The 15,529-nt window shown below is 36.0% G+C and overlaps 2 protein-coding genes across 6 annotated transcripts in view; one reads left to right on the top strand and one right to left on the bottom strand.

Annotated features, from left to right (window-relative positions):
- The window catches only part of ago4 (argonaute RISC component 4), a 36,820-nt gene extending 23,397 nt beyond the window's left edge, over positions 1–13,423 (bottom strand). Inside the window, 8 exon segments of the mRNA NM_001252559.2 lie at positions 77–224; positions 765–852; positions 1,402–1,536; positions 2,195–2,331; positions 3,393–3,574; positions 4,034–4,154; positions 6,362–6,533; positions 13,282–13,423. Of these exon segments, the coding sequence (NP_001239488.1) occupies positions 77–224; positions 765–852; positions 1,402–1,536; positions 2,195–2,331; positions 3,393–3,574; positions 4,034–4,154; positions 6,362–6,533; positions 13,282–13,300 (1,002 nt within the window). The 5' untranslated portion in view covers positions 13,301–13,423.
- Positions 13,424–13,561: 138 nt separating this feature from the next.
- clspn (claspin) overlaps positions 13,562–15,529 on the top strand; it is a 38,052-nt gene continuing 36,084 nt past the window's right edge. For all 5 annotated transcript variants that reach the window (XM_073931947.1, XM_073931946.1, XM_073931948.1 and 2 more), the window contains exon 1: positions 13,562–13,688. The gene's annotated coding sequence lies outside the window, so the exon portion shown is untranslated. The remainder of the gene's footprint in view (positions 13,689–15,529) is intronic.

Below are 15,529 nucleotides of genomic sequence, written 5' to 3'. Positions count from 1 at the left end.
CAAGGTTGCCATTTGCATGGAGTTGCTCATATGCCAAAGCCTGGAAATCACTTTATATGACTGCGGTGGTTCTCACCTCCAGGGGAAGGTACGTGTGCTTCTGCTCCTGTCCCACCTGGAGGCAGGGCAGGTGGGGGTATTTGAGCTGCAGGCTGTACTTTTGTTTGAAATACTGGGCAACGGTGCACTCCATAGCTTGTCCATTCTCAAGCTGCAAAGGAAACCTGCAGGAACGTGTGGAATATAATAATGAGTCCTGTGAGCATTAAACCGCTTACAAAATAAAAATTTGCTTTGACAATTCAAGTGTGTGTACTGTGCATATTTATTATGCATTGATAAATACACACATGCATGGATATATTTGAGAACATAAATTAAATATATTTAGATATTACACAAATTACATACAGTTGAAGTCAAAATGATTAGCCCTCCTGTTAAATAGTAATTCTTTTATATCAATTTCTATGCTATACTCAGTTGTTTGCATGTTTTTAATATTTTCAAAAAGGTATACACATCTTATTTTTTAATGCAATATTTTATAACATGCATAAAGCCGATGGAAACATGGCTATGGGTTCCCAACATTCTTCAAAATATCTCAATTTGTTTGGAATAATTGTAATTAATTACACTTACTAATATCTTAAAGAACAAGCTGAGAGCGTGTCAACAATGGCAGTTTTCTAGTGTGAAATGTGCCTTTAAGAACATTTTGTACAGTCATTTTTGCGCTAATGTAATGTTAAGACACTAACGTCTGATGGCTGGCTGGGCGGCGCGTGACATTACACACACGGTACTTCCTCTTCATCTGGCCGCAGTGTGTGACCTCCACTTTCAGTCCTAAATACACAAATGACAATGACAATAAATTAGCAATGCAAGCAAAAGTGAGCCAAACGTAGCTGTGGTAATGTTTCCAAAATAACATTTCTACATTAATAGGAAACACTTAATGAGCAAAAAAAACAAAACAATGTTTTTAATTTTTATTTACATTTCTGAAACATCATGTGATACTGGAGAGAGAAGCAATGATACAGAACATTCAGATTTTTAATTCCATCACATGGATAAATTACAGTTCAACTAATACTAAAAGGGTTTGTTCAGTCAGATAAAGGCACAGCTAAAGTAGTTCCGACAGGTTTCGAGAGCATTACAGCTCCATATCACTCCGCTGAATGATTAGAGTTATTTCACAGCTACAACATTCAAAAATCACATCAGAACACGACTGAAGGTATTGGAGGAGATGTGTAAGAAACTAGTGCTACACACAGGAGCAGTTTAAGGACAAATGTCTGAATAATTAGAATAAATAATATTAATAGAATGGAAGAATGTTAAATAATCAGAATGAATTACCATAAGCCTCTCTCCATCTCTCACCTCGGATCTCCTTGGTGAACTTGACACGTTGTGAATCTGTGAGGGGTTTGGTCTGCTCGTTGATGTTCTGAATGTCCAAAACCTCACACATGAATTCGATGACAGGCTGGGCTCTGTAAAACGCTGTTGCTGACACTGTATGAGAGGAGGGATGATAATAGTTAGCCATCTTCCCAAAATACATAGAAACACAAAACAAGAAAGAGAATCCACATGATTGATTATTATTATTATTTTTAAATGTATTCGCATCCTAAATTAATGTTTGTTTTGACCTACACATGCATAAAAGCAGACATTTAAAATTTATATTCAAGCTGCATCACATATAAAAATATTTGTATCTAAAAATAAACACTCAAATATATGCATGCATGCGTGCGTGCAATAACAATAAACTTCATTTTATATAGAGCCTTTAAAATATAGCATCTCAAAGCGCTTTTCAAACATAATCACAGAAGTTAAAAGACACATGCATTAAAGAAAATAAAACAAAGCGCTTTTATAATAATTACAATAAAAACAAATAACATTTATAACAATTGTATTTACAAAAATAAAATATTTTAAAAATATTGTATTTATTTAAAGATACAGTACAACATATGCATGTTTATATAGCATTTAATAAACATGCATAACCTTCATCGTTGTATTCATTTACAATGCATTCATATATACGCATAATAAATGTACACAATATGCACACATGCATGATGTCAAAACCAACTTCCTTTTTGGATGAGATTAATCTTTGCATAAAAATAAATAAATAAAATAAAAGGCACACCATCTATGTTGAGCATCATGTTCCACATGGCAGGACGGACAGACTGATGGAAACCGAACCACACCTCCCTCCCTCCTCCCAGTGGATGATAGTAGCCCTCTGGTGGAGAGAAGAAGGACCGGCCTACTGGAGTGTACCTGCATCAAAACACATGCAGATCTCAGGTCAAACAACATCTGAATTATCAATTACATGAACAACTCAGAGGCAAGGGAACAGTGCAATTTTGGGCCCCCCCCCCCATGTAAGAATATATGGTTGGCCCCAGCAGCAGAAATTTATATTATTTTAAATTAATGCATTACTTTAATTGTATGAATTAAATACATCATTTTAATCTAATGCATTAAATCAATATTTAAATTAAATGTGTAAATGCAAATACAGTAATCCATTCACCAGAGAGCTGGTGGACTACTCTGATGTGGCAACCGCTGATGAAGACAGAAAGTGAATATGCATTTAAATGACTGTATTTTGTAATTTTGTTAAGAAGCCATATATATTTAATAATACATTATTCTTTCACAACTGGCCAGACTCAAGCATGAGCAGTCAGCAGTTTAGGATTAGAGGCTTAAAATATGTTTTTACATTATTAAAATAGTTTTCATGCAACTACAGTGGTGTTACACATGGTGTCATGTTCAAAACTGATCAAATGTATAGACAACCTGCACGAGCCTATTTAAATAGACATATATTGTCCTTAATTCTCTAAATGATGCTGTATCATGCAGTTAAAGTGTGTGTTGCTCGTGAGAACTTGAGAAAAAGCTATTGTGCTTTTTTAAAAAAAAAGCTATTTATAGGACAGAACAGTGTTATTTTACTTCTCTCAGAAATAAGCTGCAATTTTATTTGCAGCTCTTTGGTAGATGCATTCATAATTCCCATTGCATTATGACTAATAAAACATATATCAGGGCCCGAAAAAAGCATGCAGGCCCATAAGGTTGAGTTTAGACATTAAAAACGGTTCGCTCTGCTGCTTGATGATGCAAACTGATATGTTCTTATTACATTATTCCACTTTTTAGGTAGTCAGGAAGACGTTTGTTTCTAGAGCAAGCAGAAGTTATTCCTAGTCATTTCTCCCAAGTTCTAAGGCAATTCGCAAAAATGAGCACACTTCCGCATTGAAGAATAATTAGGTTAATAATCCTCCTCCTGCATGCAGGCAGTGTTTTAATCTTACCGCATGGAAGGCAGGTGACGAGTGATGACGTCCAGAGCCTGAACTGAATCCTCCGGCACCTCGTTCAGGTGACCAGACAGAGCTTCCAGTAGCATCTGCAGACTGACCACCGACACCCACTGCAGAGACACCTTAAAAGTCTGATCCTTCCCTTCACCCGGCAGCGTCACCTCCAGATCCACCTGCAGCAAACAGAAAGAGAGCTCACTGTAAAAGCAGCTTTAACACCAGCAGCGGGTGAAAAAACAACAACAACAACAACAACAACTCTAATGCTTTCTCAGATCTCCAGATTCACTGAAGAATTACCCATTATGCAATAGATTCATTTCTTTTTCTTCAAGCCATATTTAAGGGACAGTTCAACCAAAAACAAAATGTCATTGATATCTATAGAAGAAACATAAAATGCTAACAGAAATAGCATCTTTCAAGATATCTTTGTGCTCAACAGAATCTGAAAACGGGTTTGTAACAAGGGGAAAAATTAGTAGATGACAATTGACATTTTTGGATGAATTATCTCTTTAAAATGGGGGGAAAAGAAAAAAAACTAATGAAAACGACTTTAGAATTACTTTTATTATTCAACATTTGTGGAAAACAATAAATAAATAAAGCTGTATTAGTTCATGCTTTACCCTGTCCCTCCCGATGGGTAGCGGATGTGCCGTGTACATGTTCCTCTTTCCATCATATCCAGGCTGCCGGTCCCCAAAGATCTGCATCTTAAAATGTCTAACCATTGTGTCCACCACCTCTCTGAGGAATAAAACAGGTCACAAATTTAAAAATCACAATTGACGCTAATGTTTACCTAGTCTAGATTTAGACTTTAAGTGCAATGCATGCTTATATTCTGCACAGATGCATTGCACTAATCAAAAGCGACAAAAACATTTGTTTATTAAAAAAATACTTTCTACAAGGAATCCTTAATTTTTTTTCTAAAAAAAAAAGAAAAACAAACTAGTGCTGTCAAAAGAATGATCAAATAAAACCTTGCATTTAACATTATACATGTGCATGTACTCTGCACACAAAAAAATAAATAAATAATATTAATAAAAATAAAAATAAATACACACTGTAAGCTGTATGATATTATAGATGTAAAAAACAAATTAAATGAATTATATATATATATATATATATATATATATATATATATATATATATATATATATATATATATATATATATATATATATATATATATATATATGTGTGTGTGTGTATGTATGTACACACGGTGGTACTGGTAAATGGTACTAGTAAATATAACACTGTAAATGTACAACTTCTAGCATTAATATGGAGCAAACTTAAACATGAACCAGAATGTACAAATAGAAATTAAAGTGATTGATCAAGCCCAAATATAAAAAAATAAAAATAAAAAACACCTCACAAGTGGTCCTAAACTTTTGAGTTTCTTTTTTTCTGTTTAACACAAATTACGACATCTAAAAATAATTAGTAAATTGTTAATTAGTGATGCTCATTTCGGTTAATTTTGCCAATCGCTGCTCGTTAACTGTTCAGATTAATATTAAATTATTTAATTTTTAAAAAATAGTTGATGTGTTTATTTTGTGTAACACATTAAATACTGCATTTTTAAATACTAATTTATTTTAACATGTGAACAGCCGACACAGAACATAACAGCAATCATGCATATGCAGTGTTCCCAACAGCGTAGCAAAACAGAATACATAAAAAGAATAAAATAAATAGGCCTGCCCTAAATATTTTCCACCTAAATTAAAAATTTAGATTGCAAAATGAAAACACTGAATCCATCAAATAAAAATATCAGGCTATTAAATGGATCGCTCCATGGAAAATATGCATTAAATTAATGCTTAATATTATATCACAAAACCTCAACATTTTTACATAAAAGTCATTAGTTTAAAGATTATGTCTTATGATTATGACTTATTTCCTCCATCTCACTCATGGTTCATGTGTGCTGTGTGTGATAAAAGACATTGAACATTAAGGCTAATGTGTTGACTTTGTAAAGTATAGGCTACTACATAACATATAACAATGTTGTTGTTGTTTACATATCAGGGCTCAACAATAAGGACTGCCCGATGGCCCAGGGTGAGAGATTTTTAATAAATAATAATTATATATATATATATAATATTTAATAATTAAATTTAATAATTTTTTATTTTTTAACATTTTAATAATTATAAACATTATTTTTGACACATTATTTAATATATTGGGGCCAGTGAAAATTTTGGCAGGCCAAGTAAAAAACTAAACCATTAGCCCGATCGGACCAATAAAAAAAATCCTTAGCGTTGAACCCTGCATTTGATATTGCATTAATTTGCAAACATGTTTTATAAGCTGTTAAATGAAAGCCTCAGCTTAACATCATCATTAAAAGTTCTCCGTTGTCGTCTTGACAACAAACACTGCTGTCTCCTCAACGGAAACCCTGCCTCTGCTTTCATTCGATTGAAGAATGAAAACGACGCGACTGACGTGACACGCTTTTTCGCTCAAAGTTGTCCAAAACGCTCACAGCCGTTAGTAAACTATTCAAAAGATACCCCTCAACGCAAAAAGCACATTTGGTGATCGGCCCTTATGCAGCCAAATCTCAAAATACATAAAATAATAGATTTTCATTGCTTAACTGATACCATTAATAGGTTACAAATGCATCCTTTCAGTTAACGGTTAATCGATTATTTTGAGCATCCCTATTAACCATTGATACACATGGTACAAAAATAAATTAAAAAAAAGTATATACTATTGAAGTCAATGGTTACTGGTTTACATCTTTCAAAATATCTTCCTTTGTGCTTAACAGAAAAAAGACAATGAAAGGTTTGGCCAGAAAAACCAAATGAAAAGAAAAAAGAAAAAAGGACAGAATTTTTTTAATATTGCTGAACTATCCCTTTCATATGAATTGCTTATTAGCTTGTTCTCACCTGTTGACCCTGCGGGGCCGTTTTTCAGGTTTGATGTCGATGTCATAATGGTAGACGTCGATCTTGGGGATCTGCACCTGGAAGTGATTGGCCAGCAGGCGAATCGGCTTCCCCACCGTACCCAAGCCGGGCCGGCGCGGTGGCTGGAAGAGGGAGGTAGGGGCAGGCGGGCCTGGAAGAAGAAACAACATATTAGTTTAAAGACAAAGGGGAAGTTCAGAAAATTTACAATTGACTCACTCTTAAGTGCTTGAAAACTATCATGAGTGTCTTTTTTTAGTAGTTAACTGTAGTTATTTTGAAGGTGTTGGAAACCTCTAACCATTGACATCCAAAATAGAGAAAAGAAAGATACTATGGAAGTCAATGGCTACCGGTTTTTTACTTTTTAGTAAAATATGTGTCCTAATAGTGCTTTTAGCAGTGTCTGACACATATACGACTGTCAACAGCTCAAAAAATGTGTTTGTGTTTCGTGAGTCTTTAATAATGTATAGAAAAGGAGATTTGACTTGAACCATACACTGACATTAGATATAATCCTGATAAACACTCAATATTGATATCATTAGCATTACAGTGAATTAATATTTAAACAATGTTTTATTGGTGGTGGTGTTCATGACAGCGTCAAATAATGAAGATTTATTAGGCAATTTATTTTTAAAACTGATCATTTTTCACAATGTTATTCAAGCCTATGACATTAATAATTCTGTGACACTTTAACGGCCATTAGTTGGTTAATTCTGTATGGTGAAGGCTCATTTTTTAACATCAGTTCATTTAAGTGAATGTAAAGACCACCACAAAATGTATTTATTAATAATTGTAGCTGATGTTAATTTCTACCATGTTATGATGTTAATTTTAATTATTATAGAAACTAAATGTCTAACGAAATCAAAAGTCACAATCATTTAAATGGAGCGACCCTATTGAAAAAAACAGCTTAAACCAGCCTAGGCTGGTTGGCTGGATTAAGCTGGTCAACCAGGCTGGTTTTAGAGGGGTTTTGGCCACTTCCAGCTTGGTCTTAGCTGATAAGGCTGGGAAATGACCAGCCAAAACCAGCTATGTCCAGCTTAAACCAGGCTGGTTTTACCTGGTCATTTTCCAGCCTGACCAGCTAAGACCAAGCTGGAAAGGGCTGGAAACCAGCCTGAAAGTGGCCAAAACCTCTAAAACCAGGCAGGTCAACCAGCTAAAACCAGTCAACCAGCTTAGGCTGGTTTAAGCTGTTTTTTTCAGCAGGGGAATAACTAATAAATTTAGTTTTTTAATTAATATAAATGTTTTAAATGAACAAAATACTGCTATTTCTTATTGTTGATTTATATGCATTAAACATTTACTAATGAGTCTTTATTGTAAAGTGTGAGCAACTGTTCTTCATCGTCTTATTCCAATTTAATTTGTTCAATGCATTTATTGACTCTGAACTTGCACAACAAATACATTTTTTGGATACTACTACATCTGTTAAAGTAGTCTTTTTAGCAGCTTAGGTCAATTTGGTGAAATCACAGTAAAGGCTCCAGTAATTAAAAATAAATAAATAAAAAAAGTAAATAAATAAAAATATTGATACCGACAAACGTCTGATCAAAACCGCTTTCTCTTTCATGAAAAACACCATACGGAGCATGTCCGGTTTTCAGATTGATCAACAAGGGAACACCGCGGACACAAACAACCTAACAAGGCGACATGACACCCACCGTGACCTTTAACCCAACAAAATAAGGAACAATAAAAGGCGATCATTAATGTCCCGCCTCCAGGCTGCCGCACACAAGCCATCAGACAAAAGAGTGTGTGTCCAATGCAGACAGACGACAGCAGGGTCATACAGGGGGGCGAGATCTGGATGACTCACAGCCATGTTATATCTCAACATATAGGATAGGCTGAAGAGGTGTGTGTGCAATAATTTATCCGTCTTTTTTTCCCTACTTGCATCATATTGACCATTATACCAGACGACTAATAGACAATGCATGATTTGTTTTCTTTTAAAAGATTGAATTAATGTTTTCCAGAACACTTTATACAGTTTATGTCCAGCGTCAAGTGAAATCTATATGAAAATAAGTGTGTTTATGTTATAATAATACACACTACTCTACTCACTCCATTCAACTCAATGAAAAGCAGCACTGGCATCAATCTACACTGTAAAAAAACATCCATAAATCAGACGTTTCATTTATTTTGCAATTCTTATTTCATGCTTTTGAATTGCAGTATTTAAACTTTTTGATGTTGAAAAGTTTGGTGGAAAAAAAAGTGAAAAAAATACTTTTCTATATAATATTTCTTAATAACACATTGCAATGCAATTTGACCATAAATAAAATGGAAAACATCAGTGGATCACCAAATACGAAAAATTATTAACGCTATATTAGTTAATGCTAATTTACAAATATTTCTTGTACAGGTGTTATAGTAAATTACAGTACAAAAACCATGTAATAGAGTCGCTTGTCTTAATTCTTTATTTCTTGCAATCTGTTTTCAGATGACCAAAGTCAATAAGTCCTTTTGTTAAACTGCAGAGTTAAATTTTCACCATTAAAAGTGAACAGAGCAGATCAAAATCAAATAATTCAATTCACAACCGTAAATAAATAAATAAATAATAAATAAAAAAAACACAAAATATGGAAAATGTTAATTAACAGATATTAAACTCACTCATTTCTGAATGCACCATGTTTTTTGGGGGTAATGCATGGCTCTTGGGGACAATCAGAGTAATATGATGCACCCTTTTGTCAAAGCGCTGAGGTTTGCAGGGGTCTAAGCCCCTCACAGACCTACATGCTCCAGTTAGCAATCAAAGCAGCACCAAGAACAATTGAAATCCTCCAAACGGCTCTTTCGTCCCCTGCACATACAGTCCGTCTGCCTATGGCTCCCCCTCCTCTTAATGCCAACAAAATACTCTGAACTCTAAGGATGGCCAATTGTTTTCTTTCCGATCCAATGCCAAGTATTTCACATATAATCGATACTTCAATTAAATACTTTATAGTGGGTAATTATACTATTGTGTCTACATATGCGTGTATATTGTGTTATGTATTTATCGTCAACATTGTTAACAGTATATCGTTTTGTTTAGGAGTTTGTCATTGTATTGAACACTGCTTTTTACTCCTCATAGCACATGTGCTGCTGATGATGATGTGACAATAAAAGTGATTTGAAAAAGTGTGAGTCTGTGAACAAACACTGACCCAATTAGCATAAATACAGTGGAGGAACATTAGAATTTTAATTTTCTATAGACCATTTCAATGTGGTGATGTAATTGGCCCAAGAACATTTTCTGCTTGTTGTCAAACCATTTCATAATTGTAACAAGAGGCAATTCAATCATAACTTAATGTTAAAACAGCTATCATAACATTATTTATCAATATGCTGCTCTTTTTGGATTCTCGGAAACTATAGAAATTAAAATGTAAAACAGAAAATACATTAGGACCATTGTCATTGTTTGCATCCCTCAAAATGGTCTATTCAAGTAAATATTCAATTACTCTGCAGCACTATTATTATTATTATTATTCAATTATTAATATTCACTGACAGTTTAAAAAATATAGATACTTCTAAGATCAACTAGCTACCCCTACTGAACTCAGCAACACAGCTGGAGTGGCGATGGGGAAAACCAGCATTCATCAAAAACCAAGAGCACTCTAAATATAGGCCACTCAGCTGTTACACTTCACACCAAGATGGGATGTGAGACTGCATCGCTAGAGAAGTGGGCAGATACTGCCTTCAGACTGTCTCACGACCGACACATTATCAAGGCTGAGCTTTCAGTGCTATCCTAATGCTTTCAATTGAATTACGAGTAAAGTAAGCAGCGAACAAAAAGGCATTGGGTTGCTCATTTGATCCAGAACATCAATCAATTGTCTAAAAATCATTAGATATGTAAAAGCATAAAGGATTGAAAGCCATCTTAGCATTTGCTGTTAAGTATACACATATTATTCTTTACAAATATTAATAAATACTCCACAATAAAGACTGCAAATATCAATTCATAATCCTGTAAAATGTTGTGTATAATGCCATAAGACTGGCTAATCAAAGCAAATAATGAACGCATTATTATTTCGAAACATATGACCCGTTTATTTATCACAGTAGAATAATCAATCATGCATTGCACACTTGTTTTTTCCCTCACATATTTAACTAAAACAAAAATAATAATAAAATATAGCCATAGCACAGCTCCCAAAAAATTTATTATGTTTATATTATTTTTAAAATCATTTGTTGTATATAATATGTGACACTGGACCACAAAGCTAGTCAGAAGGATCTTAGAAAGGTTTATACATCCAAGAGGCATTTAAATATGCTTTCCATTGATGTATGCTTTGCTTGGATAGGACAATATCTGCCTGAGATACAATTATACAATGAAAATATGAGGGTTAAAAATAAATAATTGCTTTTAGAAAGTCTAAATTAAGTTGTCAGCAATGCAAATTAATAATCGAAAAATAAGTTGATATATTTATTTACATCAAACAATTTGCTCAATGTCTTCATGAATTTCACTTCTAATGATTTTTGGCTTAAAAATAACCTAATTTTGATCCATATCATTTGTTGTTGGCTATTCCTGCACAACTTAAGACTGATTTTGAGGTCCAGGGTCACGAATATAATCAAGTTGTCACCACAGGTGACGTTTCGAGCTTCAGAAAGAAAACAAAAGGCTTTGAAGGCATTTCATCAATAAAGAATATCTGAATGTTAGACAAAAATAATAGCATGCATATCTTGATCAAACAATATAGAATAATAAATCACCAATTCATGAAGACGACACTGTAGGTTGATTAGCACATGATAAAAGCATTAATGAATTAAGCGTGAACTGTTTTCTGCATGCTTTACATCTTAACCGGTGGGCAACAGGCTAAAAGTGTCACACACCGTGACATTGGCGAGCTAAATGGCATGATTGGCTTAAAGTGAGGGGCAGCTGATGACTCAGTAGTGACACTGAGCCACACAACACAGGCAGATCACCTGGATTACAGGCAGACATGACAAAGATATGCAAGATCCACATTACTGGCACACTGAATCACACCATCAATGCCACAATCAATAAATCCACTATCAGAGCAGCTGATCCTTCATGCCGTCCATCTTAACTCCATGACTTTAAAATGAAATATAATTTCATAATGCAACAAAATCTAAACTAACCGCAGTTTTTAATGCATTTAATTTCTAATACAGAATTTTTTTTAATCAGGAACTGAATTGATAGTGAAAAAATAAATTATATTGCATAATGGGAATTTGCTAAAGGGTCAGAGATGAGATGTCCTACATCAAATCATAACACAAAACTGATTAATAAAGTATATTAAATGCAAATTTAATGCTTTAATGTTTGATATAACCTCTGTGAATCTAAAAAAATGTCCAAATATGGGTGATATCTTTTATTATTGTAAAGTTTAACTGATATATTTATGAAAAGACACATGCAGAAATATTCTACATCAGATGATTACAGGACCAATTATGAATTATAGAAAAGTATATAATTGCTTAATGATGCTAAATAATTATATTACTACATTATAATCTAATAAGACTAGAGATCGAGTTCAATAAGGGTAAATTTATTACTCATGCTAACAAGCTTAATCTGTAAATCATTAAAAAAAAAAAACTCTTAGCTGATGTTGGTTAGCCGGACCACAAGATGCTTGCAGCCAAAGTGTGCTGGAGAAAATTAATCCATTTTAAATAAAGCAAATGCAAACATGATTGTCATTTTTGCAAAACCCGCCAATGCCAATTATCACTGCTATAAAGCAAATACTGCCAAAAAAATCTGAATTGGTTATAGTTTTCACTCAGATCAATTTAAACAAAGCCACACCACACATCCTATTATTCTCCTTATGAAGTGTGCTCTGTATCAAAGCACTAATTAAGAGGCATTCATGAGGCTGCCTCAACTGTGCAATAAACAGAAGTGTTTACAGACAGCAGAAGTGATTCTAGACAGCACTGAGTGAAAATTAAGATAACGAGAGTGAGGAGGGCAACTTTTCTGAAGCATGGATGCCTTACGTGCAGCAAAGAAAACATAGGCTTCTAATAAAAGATAGTATGAGCTGTTGAGCTCTCAGAAACGATGATGATGTACAGGCATGGCTTAATTAGCATGCATATCACTATGGGAGATCATCATTTGTCAAAGGTCAGAGAGTTCATTAACAGTGGAGCGGCTGGTTTTTTGGCTGTGCGTGGAGTCATGTACTTGACAGAGGCGCTTAAAGTCCTGTCAACCATTATCCTCTGGCATGAAGAGCATTTGGGAATAAACAAACGCACATGGGCATCACACAAAGCGCCAACAATAAAAACCAACATCCGCGCGCGTTTGTTCTCCAGCGCACGCACGCACGCACGCGCGTTCTATTAGCGTCTCGAGCTCGCGCAGCAAATCAATAACGATATTTATAAACGTCCAACGAACAAACAGTCGAACAAAATGGTTAGCTTGAAAAGAAAGGTGGTGTTTTTATCACGCAGGCTTGTTGAGGGCAGACGCGGAAGGAAGATGCGTGTGGTTAAATCCCCACACAATGCCGTCCTGTCTTCCGCACTGAGCTCGCTCATTCACTGATAAACAAACACTTGTTGGCGTCTCACACACTCGTTCTTGAGGATATAACACGATTACCGACAGCTTTGTGACGTTATGACGGTTTTGACAAGCGTGTGCGGCGTGATAGAGGGCTTGTTTTCGTTTTTTTCCGTCGAGGCCTAAACAGCGCTCGACCGCGGGCCCTAGTGAGCGGCGCAACGGCCCGCGCTGCGCTGTCACTCGGCTTATTTTCAGCACTTACCGGGTCCGAGCGCTTCCATGGCCGAGGGCTCTCTCTCCGTCTCTGTCCCGGCCTGGCGGCTCCGTACCGACACTGAAATTGGGGGCGGTATCTCGAAGCTTAAGGTGGCTAATTTAAGAAATGGAAGGGATGCGTAGATGTGCAGCTCTGCCTGCGTTGTCTTCTGAGTGATTTAAAGCAGATCCATGGGATTTGTAAGGGCGCATGCGCGGGGACGCGACATTCGGTTGGTGGACGCGCACGGGGAAAATGATAAAGGTTTGGGCGGTGAGCGCGCTGCGCGGATCCTCATCAAGCTGCGTTACATAATTTAACTTCAGGAGCGGCTTATGGCCGTGAAATTAGTGCTTGTTCGGTTGATCATCTAAATCCGGGAAAAATCTGCTGCTCGCCTGCTAATTTGAGTTGTAAGTGACATTTAGCACGTGTGTTGGATTGTGGATTGACAAACATTCGGATCGGTGTGGGTGGCTTTTTCCTTGTATTCTATGTGCAACTGTTCACAATAAGCACACTGAAAGTTGCTGATATTTTATTGTGGGAATATATGGGATTACTATGTATATTCATTCAGAAACATGGCCTTTAATATCAGTTCTATGCTGATGAATTGAATATTACGGGACAATCTAAAACGCTTAAGGTGATAAAAGCTTAACGTGTCTTAATGCAATGTTTGCCTGAGACCCCCTATTGTAAGACCCCTTTCACATTTATATCAAACACAAATGTCAAAAAACTGTTTATTAGATATGTTTATGCACAAATAATATGTAAAATATAAAAGCAAAACATCAATAGGCCATTTTTATAATTGGATACATCTTGCTGAATTGAGGATCAGTCGTCAGTAAATATCTTATTAATTTGGATGGCTTCATCAGGGGCAGACTAGGACGAAAAAATCAGCCCTGGCACTGTAGCCAAACCAGCCCACATTACCACACCGACACAGCTCCACACACGGACATTCACCACTTATATTAGTGTGCAGATGGTGGAATAATACAAACAATATCATAATATATATTTAAACATTTAATATATGTTACTGGAACAAAAACAACCCATTTATGACAATTTAATACATGCATTCATTTTCTTTTCTGCTTAGTCTCTTTATTAATCAGGGGTCGCCACAACGGAATGAACCACCAACTTATCCAGCACATATTTTATGCAGTGGATGCCCTTTCAGCTGCAACCCATCACTGGGAAACACCCATACACATAAAATATTTCAGTTAATTGAATGCATTATGCTACGGTCACACTAGAGTTTGTGAGTGCGAAATTCTGTCATGCAGCGCTGCGAAAAGGGGCGGGATTAAACAAGATTATTAGACATTAAAAAGCGGGTGATTGCTCCATGTTTTAAATTTCTGTCCAGAGAGGTCATGTTTTAATCCTCAATGGGTCTCACGCAGTCAATTAATTTGATTTTGCAGGTCAGAGTTCACCAAGCTTGAACTTTGCACCGCAGCAACCTGCGAAACTTGACGCATGACCCCGCGTCTCCGGTCTGACGCATTCGCGTGCGTATGAATGGAAGTCTATGGGAAGAAAAGTCAAGTGTGACCGCAGCTTTAGTTTGATTTCAGAACCAATTTTTTGCTTTTAATGAGCTTTTCGGCACCGCCTCTCCGTTTTTACGGTCCATCTCTGACAATTATAGCTTGTGTTGCACTTACTGTTTGTTTGACATTCTTGCCAGATTTTGATTATGTCCTCTGATTGGGTCGGCCCATCTCGAAACCAGCCGGCCGTTGCCGATTGGGCAAAATGGTCCGGCCCTTCTGGCATTAGGCAGTATTGCCAGATGGCCAATCCGCCCCTGGGCCTCATGCATATGTTAGCAAGAACTTTTGCGCAGTTTCTGCCCTGTGGCTGGGTCAGGGACTCTTTGCTTTGAGAAAATGAAATAAAACCATAGTTCAAGTAACTATCTTGGTGTTTATAGTATTGCATGCGCTGTGACCCGAAATGTTTGAGAGGGGTCTGGATGCAGACCTGGTGCAGTGCAATCTGAGCTGCATCCAATGCTTTTAATGTGCTCACCTAATCCCACCCCTAACCCTACCCCACACAGTGACGTCACTCACTTCATTTGAGTGCACTGTGTCTGACATTGCATTGCTGAGTGATGCAGTCTCAGCTTGCATCATAAAGGCTGCATCCGGATACTGTTGAAATGTTTGGAGCTTCAACACCTGGGTCCAGTATGCTTGGGTCATTAGTATTAGCTGCT

Source organism: Danio rerio, chromosome 19 (genome assembly GCF_049306965.1).
Source record: "Danio rerio strain Tuebingen ecotype United States chromosome 19, GRCz12tu, whole genome shotgun sequence".
NCBI classification, from domain to species: Eukaryota; Metazoa; Chordata; class Actinopteri; order Cypriniformes; family Danionidae; genus Danio; species Danio rerio.
This window is presented reverse-complemented; position numbering and strand designations above follow the sequence as displayed.